At 41.8% G+C, this 23,998-nt stretch overlaps 2 protein-coding genes across 6 annotated transcripts in view; one reads left to right on the top strand and one right to left on the bottom strand.

Moving 5' to 3' along the window:
* LOC137623090 (ribosome maturation protein SBDS-like) overlaps positions 1–20,939 on the top strand; it is a 51,733-nt gene extending 30,794 nt beyond the window's left edge. The window contains exons 4-6 of the mRNA XM_068353745.1: positions 4,415–4,554; positions 16,339–16,470; positions 17,794–20,939. Of these exons, the coding sequence (XP_068209846.1) occupies positions 4,415–4,554; positions 16,339–16,470; positions 17,794–17,925 (404 nt within the window). The 3' untranslated portion in view covers positions 17,926–20,939. The remainder of the gene's footprint in view (positions 1–4,414; positions 4,555–16,338; positions 16,471–17,793) is intronic.
* The window catches only part of LOC137623093 (cell adhesion molecule Dscam1-like), a 317,782-nt gene that overhangs the window by 244,430 nt on the left and 49,354 nt on the right, over positions 1–23,998 (bottom strand). The gene's annotated exons all lie outside the window — the stretch shown is intronic.

Below are 23,998 nucleotides of genomic sequence, written 5' to 3'. Positions count from 1 at the left end.
ACCCGCCTGTACTCGCTGCACCCAGTCGCAGCACCATCTGCCAGGCGTACGATGTTGAACCTCTTTCTGTGTTCGCTGTTCCCAGTGTTGTTCAGCCTCAGCCTTCTTTAAGGCAACCTTCGGTTTGGGATCAGGAGGATTACCCCACTCTTCCTCCTCCTCCCCTGGCTGCTCCACCGGTGGTGCAACTCTCGGTGGAGGTACAACTGCTGCACCGAGCTCAACCCGTGCACCCTGATCCTGCGCCTCAGACACCTCTGCTTGCGGGAACTTTACCTTGTTCTGCGCAACCTCGGTCTCTTCACGCTCCACTCATACCACAGGAACAGGAACTTTCTGCACCTTCCACTGTTGTTGTTCCAGCTCGTTCTGACTCTGCTGTTCAGCATACCTTACCTCCATTTTCTAACCATGGCAAAAATATGAATCATGAGTTATGAATGTAAGGTAAACATTATGTTGATTTTTAAACCCCATGCAAGCATGCATAAAGCACTCTAGCACTGGTCATGGAATTTCTGAGAAATGTTAAACGCCATGCACTCGCTCTGCTTTCCTTACAGCAGGCTCTGCTTACAGCAGGCTCTGCTTACTTCATGCTCAGCATTCAGCATGCTCTGCATTCAGCATGCTCTGCATACAACATGCTCTGCATACAGCATGCTCTGCTTTCAGCATGCTATGCATACAACATGCTCTACATACAGCATGCTCTGCATACAGCATACTCTGCATTCATCATGCTCTGCATACCTTACCGCATGCTTCTCAACATATCTTGGGTTGTTGCCAACTCACTAGACTGTCAAGCAGTTTCATAACGTTGCCTTCTAGTCTGCTGCTTTTGCACCAGTGAACCCTCACTCAGAGAACTTAGCTTTTCTAGGATAAGGTCCCTGTAGATGAGAAAGTTCTTTTCTCCCTCCTTCTGATATTCCCTTGAGGACTCTGTCATTTGGAGGGAGCCTTTAGCTGCATAACCTCTTATGGACTTTTATTTAAGCATAACATGCTTACAGGGAAGGTAATGGTTCCACTTCAGCCGCTAATCCCGTCTGTTACCACACCTGCTCCCATAGACCTTGAGCTGTGTTGCATGACATGCAGTCCAAGCTTAGTCCTTGTTAGAGGATTTTTGTTTACGGAGTCAATGTGTCACGGGGAAGACGTTCAACAACCAACAGAAGGGACTTGTTGTGACGCAGTGCGGCAACCTCAGCAACCCGTTAAGGAGTTGTCTGTACGACCCAGATAGTCTAGACAGATTCGGGTTGTCACTGTACTTCCTCGCTTGCCCATGATTGTCAGTTTACAGACTGTGCAGCAGTATCATGATCTTGTGTCCGGCTCCGTCAGACGACTGGCTTTTAAGAGCTCCCACAAGTCGTCGCTGTCTGGAGATTTTCAAATGGACTATGGATCTGACCAAGGAACTGGGCCTCCTGGTCAATTTTGAGGAGTCTCAGCTCGTTCCATCCCAGACCATTGTTTCCTTGGGTATGGATCTTCAGAGTCGAGCTTTTTGGACTTGTCCGTCGGCCCCAAGGATCTTCCAAGCCCTAGAATGCATCCAGAGCATGCTGAGAAGGAACCGATGCTTAGTCAGGCAGGGGATGAGTCTAACAGGGACACTTTCATCGCTGGCCCTGTTCATCGAGTTAGGGAGACTCCACCTCCGCCCCCTTCAGTATCATCTAGCTGCTCACTGGATAAAGGACATGACGCTAGAGACGGGCTCAGTTCCTGTTTCCGAAGAGATGAGGTCTACTCTAACGTGGTGGAAGAACAGCATTCTTCTCAAGGAAGGTCTACCTTTGGCTGTTCAGACCCCCGACCACCGTCTCTTCTCGGACGCATCGGACACGGGCTGGGGTGCGACACTGGACGGACAGGAATGCTCGGGAACATGGAATCAGGAGCAAAGGACACTTCACATCTATTGCAAGGAGTTGTTGGCAGTTCATCTGGCCTTGATAAACTTCAAGTCCCTCCAGCTTACAAGGTGGTGGAGGTGAACTCCGACTACACCACAGCCTTGGCTTACATCTCCAAGCAGAGAGGGACTCATTCGACGAAGTTGTTCAAGATCGCAAGGGACCTCCTCATTTGGTCAAAGATCGAAAGCTCACGCTGGTAACGAGGCTCATTCAGGGCGATTTGAATGTCATGGCAGATCGCCTCAGCCGTAAGGGTCAGGTCTTCCCCACAGAGTGGACCCTTCACAAGAATGTTTGCAGCAGACTTTGGGCCCTGTGGGGTCTGCCAACCATAGTTCTATTCGCTACCTCGATGACCAAGAAGCTCCTCTTGTATTGTTCTCCGATTCCAGACCCAACAGCAGTTCGCGTGGATGCCTTTCTGCTGGATTGGTCCCATCTCAACCTGTATGCATTCCCGCCGTTCAAGATTGTCAACAGGGTACTTCAGAAGTTCGCCTCTCACAAAGGGACACGGTTGACGTTGGTTGCTCCCCTCTGACCCGCGAGAGAAGGGTTCACCGAGGTACTGCAATGGCTGGTCGACGTTTCCCAGGACTCTTCCTCCTAGAGTGGACCTTCTGCGTCAACCTCACGTAAAGAAGGTACACCCAAACCTCCACGCTCTTCGTCTGACTGCCTTCAGACTATCGAAAGTCTCTCAAGAACTAGAGGCTTTTCGAAGGAGGCAGCCAGAACGATTGCCAGAGCAAGGACGACATCCACTCTCAGAGTCTATCAGTCTTAATGGGAAGTCTTCCGAAGCTGGTGCAAGGCCAATGCAGTTTTCCTCAACCAGTACCACTGTAACCCAGATTGCTGACTTCCTGTTACATCTAAGGAACGTAAAATCCCTATCAGCTCCTACGATCAAGGGTTACAGAAGTATGTTGGCAGCGGTTTTCCGCCACAGAGGCTTGGATCTTTCCTCCAACAAAGATCTACAGGACCTCCTTAGGTCTTTTGAGACCTCAAAGGAACGTCGGTTGTCCACTCCAGGCTGGAATCTAGACGTGGTCCTAAGGTTCCTAATGTCATCAGGATTTGAACCGTTCCAATCAGCCTCTTTTAAGGACCTCACATTAGAAACTCTTTTCCTCGTGTGCTTAGCAACAGGTAAAAGAGTAAGTGAGATCCACGCCTTCAGCAGGAACATAGGTTTCACATCTGAAACGGCTACATGTTCCTTGCGGCTCGGTTTTTTTGGCTAAAACGAGCTTCCTTCCCGTCCTTGCCCTAAGTCGTTCGAGATCCCAAGCCTGTCCAACATGGTGGGGAACGAACTAGAGAGAGTACTTTGCCCTGTTAGAGCTCTTAAGTACTATTTAAGAAGGTCAAAACCATTACGAGGACAATCAGAAGCCTTATGGTGTGCTATCAAGAAGCCTTCTCTACCAATGTCTAAGAACTCAGTTTCTTACTACATCAGGCTTCTGATTAGAGAAGCAAATTCTCATCTGAAGGAAGAAGACCTTGCTTTGCTGAAGGTAAGGACACATGAAGTGAGAGCTGTGGCTACTTCAGTGGCCTTCAAACAGAACCGTTCTCTGCAGAGTGTTATGGATGCAACCTATTGGAGAAGCAAGTCAGTGTTCGCATCATTCTATCTCAAAGATGTCCAGTCTCTTTACGAGTACTGCTACACCCTGGGTCCATTCGTAGCAACGAATGCAGTAGTAGGCGAGGGCTCAGCCACTACATTCCCATAATTCCATAACTTTTTAACCTTTCTCTTGAATACTTTTTATGGGTTGTTCGGTCGGCTAAGAAGCCTTCCACATCCTTGTTGATTTGGCGGGTGGTCAATTCTTTCTTGAGAAGCGCCGAGGTTAAAGGTTGTGATGAGGTCCTTTAGTATGGGTTGCAGCCCTGTATACTTTAGCACCTTTGGGTTGATTCAGCCTCCAAGAGGAACGCTGCGCTCAGTAAGGAAGACGAACTTAAAAAAGAGACAGAGTAACGGTTCAATTCGACTTCCTTACCAGGTACTTATTATTTCATTGTTATTTGAGATAACTGTTATATGAAATATGGGATACTTAGCTATCCTTTAATCTTGTACACTGGTTTTCACCCACCCCCCTGGGTGTGAATCAGCTACATGATTATCGGGTAAGTTTAATATTGAAAAATGTTATTTTCATTAGTAAAATAAATTTTTGAATATACTTACCCGATAATCATGATTTAATTGACCCTCCCTTCCTCCCCATAGAGAACCAGTGGGACCGAGGAATAATTGAGGAGGTGTCAACAAGAAGTACTTGAGTACCTGGCCACAGGTGGCGCTGGTAAGAACACCCCCTTCTAGTATTGTGATAGCTGGCGTATCCCTCCATAGAATTCTGTCGGGCAACAGAGTTGACAGCTACATGATTATCGGGTAAGTATATTCAAAAATTTATTTTACTAATGAAAATAACATTTTTCAATTACAGAAAAATGTATAAACCCAGAGACAAAGACTCCATACACAGTTGCCATGATTGAGAATGCTATGAAGGATCTTCATTTTAGTCTGAACCCAAAGAGAAATAACAAACAACAAGCCCTTCAGGTCATTAAGCAGCTACAAGAGGTAAGGTAGTACTCAAGATGTTTTTAATGCAAGTATCCACAAAAGTTATATTCAATTTGCCTTTATTACACACTGTATATGATTCATTTTAATCCTTAATAGCTAGTCAAATCTAAATAATTTCTTAGCTCATTCTCTAACTGCCAGTGAAGTCCAGGTGAACACTACCTAAGGGAAGTGGTAACCAGTGGGTTACTTTCTAGACAGGAAAAGGCCCCATCCACACTTCCTGTGCTTTCATTACTTGGTATGAATCTTTATAGACCAGAGACTTTACCCCCAAAAGCCATGAGTACAGCTAAGATTTCCAGCCAGCTGATGCTTAGAGCTTATTTTTTCTCCAGCCACTAGCTTAATAAATGAAGATAATTCATAGTTGAGCTCCGCCCTTCCTGGGAGCTTCTGTGAAAAGAGATGCTGTGCATCTAGAATCTTTATCCAAGAACATTCCCTGACACAACCAACAAGAGTTGCCTCACCTTTTGTTGCTGGTTCTGTATCATTGGTACACAAGTCGTGTCCAGATCGTAAGTACTGTTTCAGTGACGATAGAGATGCAACTGAAATTTCCTCATTTTCAACCAAATAAGGAACCTTTTTGAAGTGGGATTAGAAGACTTCTTTGCATGAAAGGGGTTTCCCAACCTTTTCAATAATCTGAGCAGTCATATCTGTTGAACCCAAATCTTTTCCAAGATGGTGTTCAAAATTAACTTGTCATCTGGATACATAGAACTCTGATGCCCATTTCGAGATTAAAGCCTTCACTCTGGTGAATACTTGAAGAGCATTCCTGTGTCAAAAACACAGGCACATGAATTTATGTATTCTCTTGCCGTTCATAAACTGGAGAAGGTTCTCTGATTCCTAATGAATCGGAATGGTAAAGTAAGCATCTGTCAAGTCTATCGTAAGCATCCAATTCCCTTTTCTTTCTACCCCAGGGCTGTGAAAGTTTCCATTAAAAACTTGGTGAGAACAGTACACCTGTTATGAAAGAACTGGCCTCTTAACCCCCAATGACTTGGGTACTAGGAACAGCCTGTTACAAAACCCAGAAGTTTTGCCATTTATATATTTAAGATATGGCTGAATTGTTTTGTTTACTTAGACAGAAAAGGAATGTATTCCCCTGGCCGAGGAGGATTGAGAAATTATATATCCCTGTCTTACTACTCGTACAGTAAAACCAGACGCTTAAGGGTGAAGATTTTTCCAAACCAGATAAATGTGGGACAGCCATCCCTCAATCTGGATTCCCATAAGATCGACGCGTCTTATTGGTACTTCTGCCGAGCCATCTGTTCAGTCAAGTTACCGAAGGCCTATCACTGATGAAAGAGAACTCCTGTAGGGGTACAGTACAACAGAGAGTAGTCTCGAGAGAAGAGGGAGGCACAGTGCAGTAAGGGGAAAAAGCAGGCCTTCGTAAGATAGCTTTCAAAGCGTAACTTTGGGTTCTGGAGGCCTCTCGTGTTATAATGCTATCAATCCTATTTTGATCCAGTATGGAACTCACTAAAGAATCAACGAGTGATTCTGTGACTTAAAAACTCTCCTAACCGTAGAATCCGTAGAGGAACGTAGGTGTGCCCTATACTTTAAAAAAACTCACTAATGTTGCAGAAGTTACTAGAGAAGTATCCAAAATCACACTTATATAGAATATGCAAAATAGAGCATTTCTGCTATACAGTAAGTACACTAGGTGTACTCACTATTCTTGCAAGTTCACAGCATCGTTTAATTCAACTGACTTGAAAACCTGCATTCAACAACTTCCTTTTGTTAACATTAATAAGGGTTTCGAGAGAATTATGTAATTTGTTTTGTAAGTTAATAAACATTTCTGCAGGAAGTGTTTGTAGACTTCTTTTCTGCCTGAGAGATTAATTTATTTACTTTGTGAAAATATTAGAAAACTTTTAAGTACAAGAAGTGTTAGAAGCAGCAACAGCAGCATTAGATAATATTTTAGAATAAATATTGAGAATCAACCTGAATTAACCTATTCGGTTACATCTTACTAATAAATTTTCATAATTTGAAACGGTGATAACTCATCCACGTTGATCTCATCAGCCTCACCTTTTGGATCCTGCTTTGTTGAAGCATCCAATTTGTGACTAGCATTTTTTTTATTTTTTTTCTAATGGTAATGTTTGTGCCTGCACCAGGTAAAGAACTCTTTGGCTGCTGGGCTACTTGCACCTATATTAATGTCACTATGGAAAATTCAAGATGTGCATCATCATTACTAATGGTCTAATGAGGTTGGTCTTGAGTGCTTACTCCAGTGGACGGAGGGATATTAAGATCCAGGCTATCACTCGTTTTTGCGATAGAAGTATTAGAAGTGTTGTAATTTGAGGGAACAATGCTCGAGATAAAACTACCAACTCTCTAAGGGTTGTGTACGATCCTAACCCTTACTGACGGGTATATCAGACCTGCTAGGAAGAACTTGAGCAAGTTGAGGGTTCAGAACAGGGAAGGTTAAGATAGAAACACTTTTCATGAAGGTGTACTAGTCTTTTCTTGCAAGAAAATAGCAAATTAAGTAAAATGCTGATGAAGCTCACTATGACCATCCCCAGAAAGCTCTATAATAGCATGATTACCATCCCCCCAATAATTCATTAGCCTAGTTTTCTCTGGATTTTTTCCGGAACTAGAAGTGACTTTTTCCTTTACGCGTATTCTCTCAAAGCTAAACACATTCCTTCATATGAGGGATAGGTATGTACCCACATTCATCGCAAGGAATGATCAATTCTCAGTTTCCTTCAACATGGAAAATAAAGAACATAGGTATCTTTATCAACCATTAATAAATCCCTTGAACAATCTGCAAAGAATGCATAGCAAACCCAGTAGAAAACATCCCTTATTAATTTGCAGCCGAATGATCATTTAAAACACCAGAAACTATCTGAATTTGCTGGTAGAACTACACACTATTAACATCAATGTGACTAGAAGACTGAAAGCAATGCCATGGTAAGATACCCAGGTGCTCTTATTGTCATATAATCTCAATAATCCACCAGAGGGGCAAAATCATTACAGTGAAAGATAATTGGAAATTTTTAGATTTTAGATTATTCGTCAACATTTAACCTGCTTTGAGAATGAAGCAAAATGAATGCCTTGGGGAAGATTCAAAGGAAACAGATTTATTGGGCATGGAAGTTGAACCCTAAGGAAACTCAAAAGTGTGATTGTAGGTAGGTCAAGGATAGTGGCTCTCAAACATCCAGATCGTTGCATACATGTCTCTCTACCTGTATACAACTCATTCAAAATTCTTGATGTATTACTTCATTCCAAATTTACTTCCGAGATGCACATTTGGTTTTTCTTCCTCAGTTGTACAAAAAATTGGCTTATTTAGAAAGTCTTCTTAAGATTTTTGGTGATCAGTTTAGCCTGAGGAAATATGATTTTTTCAATCTACCTTGTTTTGAGGAGTGGCAGAGGGTTTCCAAATTTACCAGTTAACTACCCTTATCGACTCGGCTGAAGGAAAGAAAAGATAAACAACCTGTGTGCAGGACCCAGATAGATTCCTTAGGGTGATAAAGCCCATCAATGGGGAAAACCCAGGTAATTGTTTTAGTGTTTGGCAGTCCATACAAATACAGTATGGCCTCCAGAAATCTGGTTTTGGTAGTAAATTAGGATAGACCTACTTAGCAGAAACAAATGTTTTCAGTAGTCAAGCAATGTGCACTAATGTATACCTCCGGTACTGTGTCAGTATGTGAAGAGTTGCCTGCATTTCTAACAGTAGGTTACTGTCTGATGGGGACATAATGAATGGGAAATACAGTGATTTTGAAATCAATACAGCATTGTTGGCCAATACAGTCCCATCATGAAGTAGATCTACTTTTCTTTGAAAGAAATTCAGTTGGGGACTCAAAAGAATTTCTCTGACTATAAGGAGGAAAAAAAACAAAGCAACATTAAGCCCAACATTCATCAGGAAGGTTTTCAAGATCTCGGCTAGTTTCTAGCTCGTACTTAAGGGAACAAGGATCAGCATCACTTATACTGAAGTGCTGGCAGAGATTATGGTGGGCCTTATTAGCCCATGCTGCTGACTATGGATAGTGTGCACACTAAAAGAGCGATACAAAATTCCATTATCTATAGGCCTTCATCCAATGTTGCAGTCTCGTATAGTTCTTAAAGGTATCATCTAGGAAGACACAAGTGTGCAGTATTGAAGACATCATTCACCAACAACACTTGATGAAAAAAAACGAGATTTGGTAAAGTTTTTGGGATTTTAAATGATTCTTTAAAATAATGACAGGATGGAAATCAGCTAAGAACTAAGTCCCTAACTAGTTTGTTAGGCAAACTCCTTTTAAGATGGAGATTCCCAACGTCATAAAAGAAACATTTAGTTTTAGTAATTTTTTGTATTTATGTCAATATGAGTAAAACTTGAGTATAGAAACTTCAAGTAGAGACAGACATCTCCCACCTTCATAGTTGTTGTCACTACACGTGGAAGTATACCGACACCATTGAAACTGACAGGAAACACTCATTGTGAAATGTTATTTTTATTAATAAAATAAATTTTTGAATATACTTACCCGATAATCATGTAGCTGTCAACTCCGTTGCCCGACAGAATTCTATGGAGGGATACGCCAGCTATCACAATACTAGAAGGGGGTGTACTTACCAGCGCCACCTGTGGCCAGGTACTCAATCATTTGTTGTTGACACCTCCTCAATTATTCCTCGGTCCACTGGTTCTCTCTGGGGAGGAAAGGGAGGGTCGATTAAATCATGATTATCGGGTAAGTATATTCAAAAATTTATTTTATTAATAAAAATAACATTTTTCAATATTAAACTTACCCGATAATCATGTAGCTGATTCACACCCAGGGAGGTGGGTGAAAACCAGTGTACATGATTAAAGGATAGCTAAGTATCCCATATTTCATATAACAGTTATCTCAAATAACAATGAAATAATAAGTACCTGGTAAGGAAGTCGAATAGAACCGTTACTCTGCCTTTTTATTTAAAGTTCGTCTTCCTTACTGAGCGCAGCGTTCCTCTTGGAGGCTGAATCAACCCAAAGGTGCCAAAGTACACGGGGTTGCAACCCCTACTAAAGGACCTCTACCAAACCTTTAACCCAGGCGCTTCTCAAGAATGAATAGACCACCCGCCAAATCCAAGGATGCGGAAGGCTTCTTAGCCTACCGTAACAACCATAAAAAACAACAATAAAAGTATTCAAGAGAAAGGTTAAAAAAGGTTATGGGATTAAGGGAATGTAGTGGCTGAGCCCTCACCTACTACTGCACTCGCTGCTACGAATGGTCCCAGGGTGTAGCAGTTCTCGTAAAGAGACTGGACATCTTTCAGATAAAATGATGCAAACACTGACTTGCTCCTCCAATAGGTTGCATCCATTATGCTCTGCAGAGAACGGTTTTTATTAAAGGCCAACGAAGTAGCTACAGCTCTTACTTCGTGGGTCCTTACCTTCAGCAATGCAAGGTCTTCCTCCTTTAAGTGAGAATGTGCTTCTCTGATCAGAAGCCTTATATAGTACGAAAGCCCATTCTTGGACATGGGTCTCGAGGGTTTCTTGATGGCACACCATAAGGCTTCTGATTGTCCTCGAATAGGTTTAGACCTCTTCAGATAATATTTGAGAGCTCTGACAGGGCAAAGAACTCTCTCTAGTTCGTTACCTACCATGTTGGAGAGGCTAGGTATTTCGAACGATCTAGGCCAAGGACGTGAAGGAAGCTCGTTCTTTGCTAGGAATCCAAGCTGAAAAGAACATGTTGCAGATTCGGTTGTGAAACCAATGTTCTTGCTGAAGGCATGAACCTCACTGACTCTCTTAGCTGTTGCAAGGCAAACGAGAAAAGCAGTCTTGAGGGTAAGATCCTTGAAGGAAGCTGACTGGAGAGGTTCGAACCTAGATGTCATAAGGAACCTTAAGACTACGTCTAGATTCCAGCCTGGAGTGGAAAGACGACGTTCTTTAGACGTCTCAAAAGACTTGAGAATGTCTTGAAGGTCCTTGTTGGAAGACAGGTCCAAACCCCTGTGGCGGAGAACTGAGGCCAACATGCTCCTATATCCTTTAATCGTAGGTGTTGAAAGGGATCTCTCATTCCTAAGATGAAGAAGGAAGTCAGCTATTTGGATCACAGAGGTATTGGTAGAGGATATTGAATTGGCTCTACACCAGCTTCGGAAGACCTCCCACTTAGACTGGTAGACTCTACGAGTGGAAATTCTTCTAGCTCTGGCAATCGCACTGGCTGCCTCCTTCGAAAAGCCTCTAGCTCTAGCGAATCTTTCGACAGTCTGAAGGCAGTCAGCCGAAGAGCGTGGAGGTTTGGATGCAACCTGTCTACGTGTGGTTGACGTAGAAGGTCCACTCTTAGAGGTAGAGTCCTGGGGAAGTCGACTAGCCATTGAAGTACCTCTGTGTACCATTCTCTTGCAGGCCAAAGGGGAGCAACCAGCGTCAGCCGTGTCCCTTCGTGCGAGACGAATTTCTGCAGAACTTTGTTTATTATCTTGAACGGAGGGAATGCGTACAGGTCGAGATGGGACCAGTTCAGAAGAAAAGCATCCACATGAACCGCTGCAGGGTCTGGAACAGGGGAACAATAAAGCGGAAGTCTCTTGGTTATGGAGGTGGCAAACAGATCTATGGTAGGTTGACCCCACAAGGTCCAAAGTCTGTTGCACACACTCTTGTGGAGGGTCCATTCCGTGGGAATGACCTGATTCCTTCTGCTGAGGCGATCCGCTGAAACATTCATATCGCCCTGGATGAACCTCGTGACCAGAGTGAGGTTTAGACCTCTTGACCAAATGAGGAGGTCCCTTGCGATCTCGTAAAGGCTCCTCGAATGGGTCCCTCCTTGCTTGGAGATGTAAGCCAAGGCTGTGGTGTTGTCTGAATTCACCTCCACCACTTTGCCTAGCAGGAGGGACTTGAAGTTCAACAGGGCTAGATGAACTGCTAACAGTTCCTTGCAGTTGATGTGGAGTAATCCTTGTTCCTTGTTCCATACTCCTGAGCATTCCCGTCCGTCCAAGGTCGCACCCCAGCCCGAGTCCGATGCATCTGAGAAGAGATGAAGATGGGGGGTCTGGATGGCCAATGATAGACCCTCCTTGAGAAGGAGATTGTGCTTCCACCACAGGAGAGTGGTCTTCATCTCTTGGTTGATAGGGATAGAGACTGCTTCTAGAGTCGAGCCCTTGTCCCAATGAGCCGCAAGATGGAATTGAAGAGGGCGGAGGTGGAGTCTCCCTAGCTCGACAAACAGGGCCAGTGATGAGAGGGTCCCTGTGAGACTCATCCACTGTCTCACTGAGCAATTGCTCCTCTTCAGCATGCTCATGATGCACTCTAGGGCCTGGTTTATCCTGGGGGCCGATGGAAAAGCCCGAAAATCCTGACTCTGAATCTCCATTCCCAGGTACACAATGGATTGGGAGGGAATGAGTTGAGATTTCTCTATATTGACTAATAGACCTAGGTCTCTGATTAAATCTAAAGTCCAATTGAGGTTCTCCAGACAACGACGACTCGTGGAGGCTCTCAACAGCCAGTCGTCTAGGTAGAGGGAGGCTCTGATGTTCGATAAGTGTAGGAATTTCGCTACATTCCTCATCAGATGAGTAAAGACCATAGGAGCTGTGCTTAGGCCAAAACACAGGGCTTGGAACTGATAGACAACCTTTCCGAAAACGAATCTCAGGAAAGGTTGGGAGTCTGGATGAATGGGAACGTGAAAGTATGCATCTTTCAAGTCCAACGAGACCATCCAGTCCTCCTGTCTGACCGCTGCTAAGACCGACTTGGTCGTCTCCATCGTGAACGTCTGCTTGGTGACATACTCGTTGAGAGAGCTGACGTCCAGCACCGGTCTCCAACCTCCTGTCTTCTTGGCCACAAGAAAGAGACGGTTGTAGAAGCCCGGGGATTGATGGTCCCGGACTATAACCACTGCCTTCTTCTGCACAAGAAGCGACACCTCCTGTTGCAATGCTAGCCTCTTGTCCTCTTCTTTGTAGTTGGGAGAGAGGTTGATGGGCGAAGTGGTCAGAGGTGGTTTGAGGCAGAATGGAATCCTGTAACCGTACCTCAGCCAACTGACAGACTGTGCGTCTGCACCTCTCTTCTCCCAGGCTCGCCAGAAGATCTTGAGTCTGGCTCCTACTGTTGTCTGGAGAATCTGAGAGTCAGTTCTTTCCCTTAGATGTCCTGGATCCTTTCCTAGACTTGCTCCTGTGAGAGTCTGGACGGGAGCTTCCTCGGCTGGGGGCTCTACCACGAAAGGGCGGTATGAACCTCGTAGCCGGGGTATCAGCCACTGGGGAGCGATAAGTCTTGGGGACTGAGGTGGCAACCTTAGACTTACGAGCCGATGAGGCTACAAGATCGTGCGTGTCCTTTTGTATCAGGGCAGCCGACAAGTCCTTAACTAGCTCCTCGGGAAAGAGGAACTTTGAGAGTGGAGCAAAAAGGAGTTGTGACCGTTGGCACGGTGTAATGCTGGCGGAAAGGAAGGTACACAGTTGTTCCCTTTTCTTCAACACCCCTGATACAAATAACGACGCTAGCTCACCCGATCCATCTCTGATGGCCTTATCCATGCAGGACATTATTAGCATGGCAGAATCTTTGTCCGCAGGAGAGGTTTTCTTGCTGAGGGCTCCCAGGCACCAGTCGAGAAAGTTGAACATTTCAAATGCTCTGAACAACCCTTTCAGAAAATGATCCAGGTCTGAGAAGGTCCAACAAACCTTCGAGCGTCTCATAGCAGTTCTCCGAGGCGAGTCCACCAGACTTGAGAAGTCAGCCTGGGCAGAGGCAGGTACTCCCAAGCCTGGTGCTTCCCCTGTGGCATACCAAACGCAACCTTTCGAAGCGAGCTTCGTTGGAGGGAACATGAAGGAAGTCTTGCCAAGGTGTTGTTTAGACTGCAGCCACTCCCCTAAGATCCTTAAAGCCCTCTTGGAGGATCTAGCTAGGACAAGCTTAGTATAGTTGGACTTAGCTTGTTGTACGCCCAGCGAAAACTCAGATGGTGGAGAGCAGGGAATAGCAGAGACGAAGTGGTCTGGGTAAATCTCCCTGAATAGAGCCAGGACCTTACGAAAATCAATCGACAATGGAGAAAGCTTAGATTCTTCCACGTCTGATGAGGGATCAAGGTGTGCCTCCTCATCATCCGACACCATCAGCAGAGGGTAGCGAAGCGATCGGACCAGAATGCTGAACCGCAGAGTCAGAACGGGTAGGAACAATAACAGAGGTTTCCTCTTCCAGTAACTGTTGAGGGAAAACCTGAGGCTCAGACTGCAAAGGCTGAACAACAGACGAAGCAGAAGGCAGGCGCATGGGTGAAGGAGGTTGACTCCTAGCAAGAGTTGAACCCAAGGATTGCACAAGCTGAGCGGAGGACGGAGGCGGAGTAGTCCGTTCCTGTTCCTGTGAGATGAGTGGAGCATGAAGAGGTTGAGGCTGCGCAGAACAAGGTAAAGTTCTCGCAAGCTGAGGCTCCTGAGGCGCAAGTCCAGGGTGTAGAGGAGCTTGCCTTGAGGAGGGTTGAGCTCGCTGCAGCGATGGTTGAGCAGACAGACTCACGGAGGGGAGAGGTTGTTGTACCCCAACCGAGAGTTGCACCACTGGTGGAGCAGCAAGGGGAGGCGGAGGAAGAGTGGAATAACTCTCCTGATCCCAAAGCAAGGGTTGCCTTAAAGAAGGCTGAGGCTGAACACCACTGGGAACAGCGAACTCCGAAAGTGGCTCAACATCGTACGCCTGGCAGATGGTGCTGCAACCAGGCGGAGCAAGTGCAGGCTGGGCGAGCACAGGCGGAGCGAGAACAGGCGGAGGGAGTGTAGGCGGAGGAGGAGGTGCAACACTCTCAGCCCGACACTCACGCATCAAGTCCGAAAGCTGAGCTTGCATGGACTGAAGCAGGGTCCACTTGGGATCGGCAGAAACGATAACAGACTGAGGTAAAGTCACAGTCGGGCTCTGTTTTGGCAGAACCTTACTCCTCTTGGGCGGAGTACAGTCGACAGATGACTGAGGCGAGTCAGAGCTGAGCCAATGACTGCAACCTGGCTGAGCACTCGCGGACTGGACTCTACGTTTAAGCGGTCTCGAGACCTGAGACCAACGTTTCTTCCCTGCTAGTTGATCAGCGGACGAGAATAAGACGGGCTCAATCGTCTGCAGGTGGGAGTGACGGTCTAAGGAAGACACGCCCGCAACCACCGAGGATAGTTCTGTGCGCCTAACAAGGCCTGTCGAACCCTTAAGCCCTTCGACATTGCTTCTCCCCTGGGCATGGGAGCTTGCAAGAGGTCCCGGACTGGGAGGACGACTGGCTCGCACAGAAAAATCCTCACGCACCACACTGGCACCACTAGCACTTGGCACTGCACCGACACTAGCACTCGTCACAGCACTGGCACTATTTCCACCCACTGCACTCTTGACCTTCAGTTCTTTAACCTCGGCCATCAGAGACTTATGGTCACTTACCACTGATTCTACTTTATCTCCTAAAGCCTGAATAGCACGCAAAACAATTGACATATCAGGCGGAGGGCACACAGTAGGTTCGGGGGTAGCCACTACAGGGGTAGGAAAAGGTAGGGGATCATGAGGTGAGGAAAACATAGAAGAGTGAGAAGAACTTCTCCTAACTCTACCTCTCTCTAACTTAGATGAATATTTTAAAAGACGGACAAATTCCAATTCCGAAAGTCCGGCACATTCCTCACATCGATTTTCTAAAAGACAGGGCCTGTCCCTACAGTCAGAACAAGCGGTGTGAGGATCTACCGACGCCTTCGGAATACGCCTATTGCAAGACCTACATCGTCTATGGGAGGGGGCTTGCGAAACGTCAGACATCTTGTTTCAAAGAGTTAGCCAAAGGGTGATCCAAAAACAAGCAAAAATTCATTAACCGTTAATCAGTATTATATAAAAGCTATCTAGCTAATATAAAAAGGATTCCAGTAAAGCGACAGCCGTTAATCTGAGAGAATACTTCACCAAATATCCGTGAATAACTCGAAGACCATAAGCGTATCCCAGAACGTCTAGCCGGAAGCACGACAGAGGAATAATTGAGGAGGTGTCAACAACAAATGATTGAGTACCTGGCCACAGGTGGCGCTGGTAAGTACACCCCCTTCTAGTATTGTGATAGCTGGCGTATCCCTCCATAGAATTCTGTCGGGCAACGGAGTTGACAGCTACATGATTATCGGGTAAGTTTAATATTGAAAATTACAATATTCATAATTGTCATACAAGTATAATGTAATACAGTTTTCTATCAATTTATAGATTCCATAGACATGCAAATCCCTGATTTTTAATGGGAGAGCCTTTATCCCAGCCATATCATGTGGTATATACCTCATTCAAGAAGTAAAAACATTTGGCAGGTGAAATTTAGGACTCACTGAAATGATGTCCTACCTAACCATGGACACGGGTGTCCATAAAAACATATCTACATATATCAGAGATATTATGTAACTTATCCACTATGAGAAAGTAAACAAGATTCATTCTTCGAATCTGGTATATATTCTCCATTCATTGCTATTATCACCCTTTGTTGTCAGTACAGTATAAATTAGTAGCTAATCTTGTATTTTTTGTGGCACATATAGAATATACCCTCTTACTATTATGTCACAAAGTCATATTATTAGTACAGTTCTCCTCCTCCACAGACAATTCCTATCCAGCGAGCACAGATGAAGATTAACATCATCATCCCAGCCAAGGAATCCAAAAAGCTAAAGGAAAAGATAACACCTTTAATGACAGTAGAGAGTGAAAATTATGATCCTGATTTGAATTTGGTAAGTAGCATGTGGTTGTAATGGATTTTATTTTGATGACTCTTACCTGTCAGGCACATAGGTAATATCTATGAACTACAAACTTCTTGAAATTAAATAAATCTCCAACCCTTCCCTCTGGAGACCATCCAGTGCAGTATTGTACTCATTCTGCTGGGTTGAAACTGCACCCAGTGGTCCAGTAAACCATCCAAGCCCCTTACTCAATCTGTCTATTGTACATTGGTTGTGTATGATGATCAATGTTTATCTCTAGTTGTAACATATCTTAAGAAAAATCTAGACCATAATTATGGAATGAGGATAACAAACCAGGAGAAGTGGTGCAAGTAAAAAAATTAGTATGAATATATGAGGACAGAACTTCAGGCCTTGTAGTGGTTTGCTAAGCTCACCTTCACCACCAGACAGATTCACAACACTAATTAAATACTTGATCAGTTACAATAAATCAGTATTGGTGTTTATCAAGTAGATCTACTTTTAGTACAGTAATGAAATATTGTATCAAATAGTCACTGTCAGCATTTGAAATACCCTGTAATAAAACACCAATCACTATCAAAGATTATTAAGAAATTGCTGTATTCCGATGGCTTAAAAAGACACTGGCATATTGAAGCATCTATTCTTATGGTGGTTTTAAATCAATCAATCTCTCACATTATTTTCTTTATGATTTTCACAATGTACATTGATATTTTCACTGGTTTGGGAAGGTTAGCAAACTCTTCTCTTCCCTGTCAAGCAAAGATTAAGGATGATTTCTTATTAAATTGGAGATAGCTTAATGAGCCACAATTTTGTGTCGAACCTCGATTTGGTGAACCCAAGAGTGTTTAGCAGTGTGACTCAGTGATCTCTGTGTATTTATTTTTTATGATAATCCTTACTTCATAACTATTATCAGTTGGACCAATAAGTAAAATATTTTACCTCCCTTTGGCCTGGCCTGAAAGGTTTTCTTCTAAAAGTAATTAGATTATATTTAATAAGTGGCAGCTTCAAATGTTTCATATTTTGTTTAGCCTATTATTGTTGATAAATCTGATAAAATTTCTTTAAGAGATTATTTTACAATACTTGCCATTCACTGTGGAAAGAAGTTTTAGCATTCACACAAAATACATTTTAATTAGGAATGTTTTAGTTCAATGTTTACGGAAAGGGATCCATAGTTACATATTGTAGAGTATTAGTGAATTCTCAGATTGTTAATTTTTATGCCATTGATATAATCCATCATGCTCAAGTGTATTTTATATACAGTACTTGAAATTCACATGAAGAACTGATTTTGTGACTAAACTTTTCATACCTTAGGTTGGACTCATAGATCCTGGCCACTACCGATCCATCGAAGAAATGATCATAGGACCCACAAAAGGTCGTGCAAAGGTTGAAGTAATGAGCCTCAAAGAGATATCTGATACTGGAAGTGATGATTTAATATAATGGTATGGCTGGTTGATATTTTTGTAATTATATTATTGAATTTCAATGCCATTTGATATTGTACTTCCCATCCCACTGTTGATTCTCCTGCCTAATCACCATTAGGAGCTATAAAACAGGAAACACCTCATAGGAGGTAAGGTTCTGCAGATGTTGGGCGGTATTGTGTAATGGGCTATGGTTTGTTTTATAATTATGAAACTGAATTTCAATGCCATTTGATATTGTACCTCCACATGTTGACACTTTTGCATAGCAAGCATGAGGTACTTTGGAGGAAAGGTTTTGCATGTACTGTATTATGTAATTTGCTGTGGTTTGTTTTTGCAATTGTCCTTGGCCTATCACGGCAGCTGTTAGAAAGTGAAGTGTATATCTTCAGTATAGTAAGCAATTTCACTTTACAGGGAACAAATACAGTATTGTACAAACTGTAACACGGAAGTAGAATCATTGAGCTAAATTTATGCTTATCACATATTATGCATAGAAAAGATTTTTCTATAATACAGAAATGTTAATTAATTGTTTGTTTTCAATTCTCTTGGCATTCATTCATGAAGCTTTTTATTTTGTTGCTTGCAATTGTTTTTTGAGCCCCAAACTTGTGATAATGAAAAGCTACACTACAGTACTATTCTTTTGCTTAGAAAAGAGAATTAAAGATCTCTAAACTTGAAAGAGGTTATATTCCCTTTTTTTGCACTGGAGAAATATTTTCATTCATCTATTTTTTCATAGTTAAAACACTAATAGATAACTTTAAATAATATAAGTAGCATTCTGCTGTGACTAGATAGAAGCATTGGCATTGCCTTTAGAAGAGGCAAATACCTTCAAGTTTTCAGTTAGCGAAGGAAAAAATAGTCTTTAAGAGGCAAATAACTTCTAGGTTTTAGTTAGTGAAGGAAAAAGTTAATTATTGTCTTTGAGGCAAATACCTTCTAGTGTTCAGTTAGTGAAGGAAAAAAATTATTGATCAAAACAATTTATGTTTGAAGTCAATAGCCGTACTAAATTCTGTAAGTATACGTTGTGCCTGAAATCATATGAATTATGCTGAAAACTCCAAGGAAGGAGATTTATGCTACAGGTTATGGTATTTGAGGTTCCTTTCTTGCATAAAAGGAAAATCAAGAAAGGCTTTTAATTGTGGGTAAAAAAATTTCTTTGAATGTTACCGGGTCATAATATATGTTTAAATGTCAGAAGTGATACATTCGTCAGTGAAGTAAACAAAATCAACTTAATTCAAATAATAAATAAGTTTTCATTTTATATAAAAATATTTTGTACTATTTTTTCCTTATAAACATCAATTTAATTTCAAACCTAATTTTGTTATTCCTAATTCATAACTGATGAATCTATCCTATATAATATCCTTTATGCATTTGTTAATGATATAAATTCCAAACCAATGTAGCATTTGTGCAAGTACAGAATTTAATGTACCAGTTAAGGAATGTTCTGACCATTTCGTACTGTATTTGTTTGTGAACTAACAATGGTAATTTTTATCAAGGTGTATAAAAGATCATATACAATTTCACATACTATAATAGACAGTTAAAACTATATATTATATAACACATTAATCCAATAATTATAGCTACATTATTTTGTATCAATTAAATTTATCATGTTATTACTGGCTTTAATACCTGCTACCGTTTTATACAGTATGCTTATCATATATCACTGGTGTAAATGTAAAGTGACTCGTGTACTTTTCTGGTTAAAAAAAATATATATTTTTTCCTTGCGATGTGTACTGAAGAGTAAACGAAAACTGAATTAATATAGCAGTTATTAATAAATACGTTCCTAAAGATATTTATGTAAGGATTGGTAAACCGATTCATGGAACGGTTGTATGAAAAGAAAGAAGATAAAGCAGAAATTCTAAATACATTATTTAAAAAGAATATAGAGGTTGGAAAGAAATACTTCGCCGTTTACAGAAGAAATGTAGTTTGATATTTAAAATAAATTTTGTTATATTCAGCAAGGAAAAATGGTCAATTTACTTTTTCCTTTCATTTTTATATTAGATTCTTGGTATGATAGCCAACATTATATATGTACTGCATTGATTTATATACTGCTCCTAATATAAGCATCAAGAAAAATTCTTTTTAATCTGGCAAAAAGTGTAGGTACTTTGAGTCAAAAGAGTTCCAACATTAGATCCAAGTCAGTTCCAAGTACTTTACAGGTAATGTGATATGATTCCATAATAGGAATTGTAAATACTGATGCCATAAGAAGCAACAGGTTACTCTGCAACTTAATCAGCATATATCCAGTACAACACTAAAGGTTCGATGCAGCATCTTTTCATCCCCCGCTGTGCTGTCATCTACCTTTTATCTTTCTTGCTTTCCTTTTCGTCCCTTTCCACCTGACTTTATGATATCCAAGTTTCCTTCCTATTTTCAACCTTCATTCCAGAATAAATTCTTTGAGAAACTAATAGACAATTCGGTGGCCTACTTAAACTACTTCATGATAGCATTGACAATGGATGTGTGATAAACACTTTCTTCCTTTCTTTCAATTCAGTGATCTAATTGAATTACTTCATGATAACATTGACAAGAAATTTCTAGAAACTGCTGATGAGTGTGTCTGTATGTCATAACACTTGTATACCATCAAAACAGGAGAGCCTCAATTAGGCATCTCATCCTACTTTAGATAGAATATGAAAAAATTAATGCTTTAAAACTTAGCTTTTCTATAAAGTTGGTTTTAATTCTTTACTTCTATTTTGATGAAATTAAAGTACTGAATATAACAAGACAGATACAGTAACTTGTGATACTGCTTTTTGTGGTTCGTAGACCTAATTTTAAATTGGGTAGCTGTATTTTCAGTATCTCCATAATTTTTATTATGTGATATTGTTGTACTGTGGCTTATAATGCAACTTTGTATTACCAAATGACCATTAACACTATTTTCTAGAAAAAAATGTACCTTGTTACGTTTGGTTAATAAAGAATTTATATATTCTAGATTTGTAATTATTTAAAGTTAGCCAATATTTTGATATATTTTAATTTAGCCTTTAAAAAAATTTTGAAGATAAAATTAATTAAAAGAAAAGCATTTTGTAGCTCATGCATGTACCCCAATGACACTCCTCCTTTACTCTTTTATAGATAGCTAATACTTTCTTCCTATAGGTAGTAGCAATAAGAATTATAAATTTTATATGACAGCTAATGTCATGTTTAGTACCTGTGAGTTTGAAGATAGTACAGTATCCTAAAGTTTGCGGAACTCTGCAACTTTACCCAAATGTGAAACAAATTGAGAAGAGTCCTATACAGTACTCAAGAATATTCCAAATCTGCATTATTGCATTCATCTTTCATGTTGTTGGATCTGGTTGATAAGGACAATAAATCAGTTTTTTGTTGAAAGATATTGCAAAGTCAATGAGAGAAGTTCCCATAGCTGCTATACATGTCTGCAATAAAGGATCTAACAGCTCCGGATCAAGGCATCAGTGAATACCTTCCGGGTACAGTCACAAACCTTATCACAATCCTTACGTTGTGTTCTGTCCACACAAGTATTACTACTGCTAGATATCTACCCCAAATGGGTGCCTGTGTATTGGAAGTGATGATGTTGGATTTGACTACCACTAACACTTCCAATGATGTCGTAAACACTTGGAAGTTTAGGAAGATGGATCATAAATTGAAATATTTTTATGTAGGAACTTTCTGACAACCTCTACCTTGAAGACCCACAAGGTGGGTAACCTCAATCTCTGAGACGATATGCTCTAAAATAAGGAGCAACTATGAGGAGGACTCCTTGTCTCAGATGCTCTGTGTGTCAGCAGCACTTGGGATCTTACAAAATCTCATTTAATATGCCAGGAAACCCTGGGGCATAAACACTCCAAAATTTGGCTAGCAGAAAAGAGTGAATTATGAATTACTTGTGTAAGTTTTTCTAGTGGCACCATGAGATGTAGAACTAATCTCACCTCAGGTGCAGTATCAGTAATGGTGTGGGTACAGCCACTTGAGTCATGGGTAGGGAAGCTGGAGCAAGATGTGTAGAAAGGACTACATTTGTAAAGATATGGGATGAGAAATTAAATAAGGGATTTTCACGAAGGAAAAATCTATTTCTGGGCGAGGGACCTGTGTCGCCTATTGAAAGGCTCCTTAAAGCACCATTTCTAAGGTATAAATACTGCTAAATATAACAAAAAGGTTGCATGGAATGCCAGGAATATACCCAGCTCGCTCACCCCTAAAGGGTGTCGGTATTAAAACTGGGGAGAGTGAAACCACTACCAGAGGTCCCTTTCCAATTAGACTTCTCCTTCCTCAAAATCCCCCGTTACTACGAGGTGTCTTGAAAGGGATTGCAAGACAAGAGACTTGTGAATAAATGTGAGCAAGAGTAAACTTATAAAGGTAAAATGTTGCAAATGTTGTCAATTATATGCTCGAGTACCTAAAAGTAAATATAACTGGAAAGGATGATACTGTATAAGAGTAAACTATTAGATGGGAAAAGATGAGAAGTGAGCAGATGATTGATTAAGAGACTTCAACTGCCCGTGGAGATCAAGGTGGGAACGTTGGTAGACTAAGTATACTCATTTTATGGAAAGTACTACCGTATGTAGATGATACTGTACTGGTTGCAGACACAGAAGAGAAGCTTGGCCGATTAGTGACAGAATTTGGAAGGGTGTGTGAGAGGAGGAAGTTGAGAGTTAGCCTAATGTGGGTAAGAGTAAGGTTATGAGATGTACGAGAAGGGAAGGTGGTGCGAGGTTGAATGTCATGTTGAATGGAGAGTTACTTGAGGAGGTGGATCAGTTCAAGTACTTAGGGTCTGTTATTGCAGCAAATGGTGGAGTGGAAGAAGATGTATGTCAGAGAGTGAATGAAGGATGCAAAGTGTTGGGGGCAATTAAGGGAGTAGTAAAAAAAATTGAGGGTTGGGCATGAATGTAAAGAGAGTTCAGAACGAGAAAGTGATTGTACCAACTGTGATGTATGGATCGGAGTTGTGGGGAATGAGAGTGACGGAGAGACAGAAATTGAAAGTGTTTGAGATGAAGTGTCTAAGGAGTATGGCTGGTGTATCTCGAGTAGATAGGGTCAGGAACGAAGTAGTGAGGGTGAGAACGGGTGTAAGAAATGAGTTGGCAGCTGGAGTGGATATGAATGTGTTGAGGTGGTTTGGCCATGTTGAGAGAATGGAAAATGGCTGTCTGCTAAAGAAGGTGATGAATGCAAGAGTTGATGGGAGAAGTACAAGAGGAAGGCCAAGGTTTGGGTGAATGGATGGAGTGAAGGAAGCTCTGGTGAGAAGGATAGATGTGAGAGGCAAAAGAGCGTGCTAGAAATAGGAATGAATGGCGAGCGATTGTGACGCAGTTCCGGTAGGCCCTGCTACTTCCCCCGGTACCTTGGATGACCGCGGAGGTAGCAGCAGTAGGGGATTCAGCATTATGAAGTTTCATCTGTGGTGGATAATGTGGGAGGGTGGGCTGTGCTACCCTAGCAGTACCAGCCGAACTCGGTTGAGTCCCTTGTCAGGCTGGGATGAACATAGAGAGGAGACGTCCCCTTTTTTGTTTCATTTGTTTGATGTCGGCTACCCCCCAAAATTGGGGGAAGTGCCTTGGTATATGTATGTATGTACTACCGTATGTGGATACTGAAAGAGAATTTAAAAAAAAAAGGAGCTTCTGAGAAGAACTGAAGTGTGTCATAAGAACTGGACAAGAAAGTTGGAGATTCATAAAGAGGGTAAAAAGTTTAATGCATTCATATTGTTGTTGATTTTGTTAGTCACGCTACAACCTAAGTTGGGAAAGCAGAATGCTGCAAGCTTAAGAGCTATGCTTGAGAAAGCATTCCAGGCCGGAGGAAACTAAATTCAGAAATAAACTAAAGGCTGCATAATAAAAATAACACAGTAACAATCAGAATCTAAGAAATTACATTATGAAATAAGACATGTATGTTCACCAAGAAAACATTTACTCCTATTGTCATCATCAAGATCATCTTCTACACCTATT

The sequence above is a fragment of the Palaemon carinicauda genome, chromosome 30 (assembly GCF_036898095.1).
Source record: "Palaemon carinicauda isolate YSFRI2023 chromosome 30, ASM3689809v2, whole genome shotgun sequence".
Taxonomy (NCBI): domain Eukaryota; kingdom Metazoa; phylum Arthropoda; class Malacostraca; order Decapoda; family Palaemonidae; genus Palaemon; species Palaemon carinicauda.
This window is presented reverse-complemented; position numbering and strand designations above follow the sequence as displayed.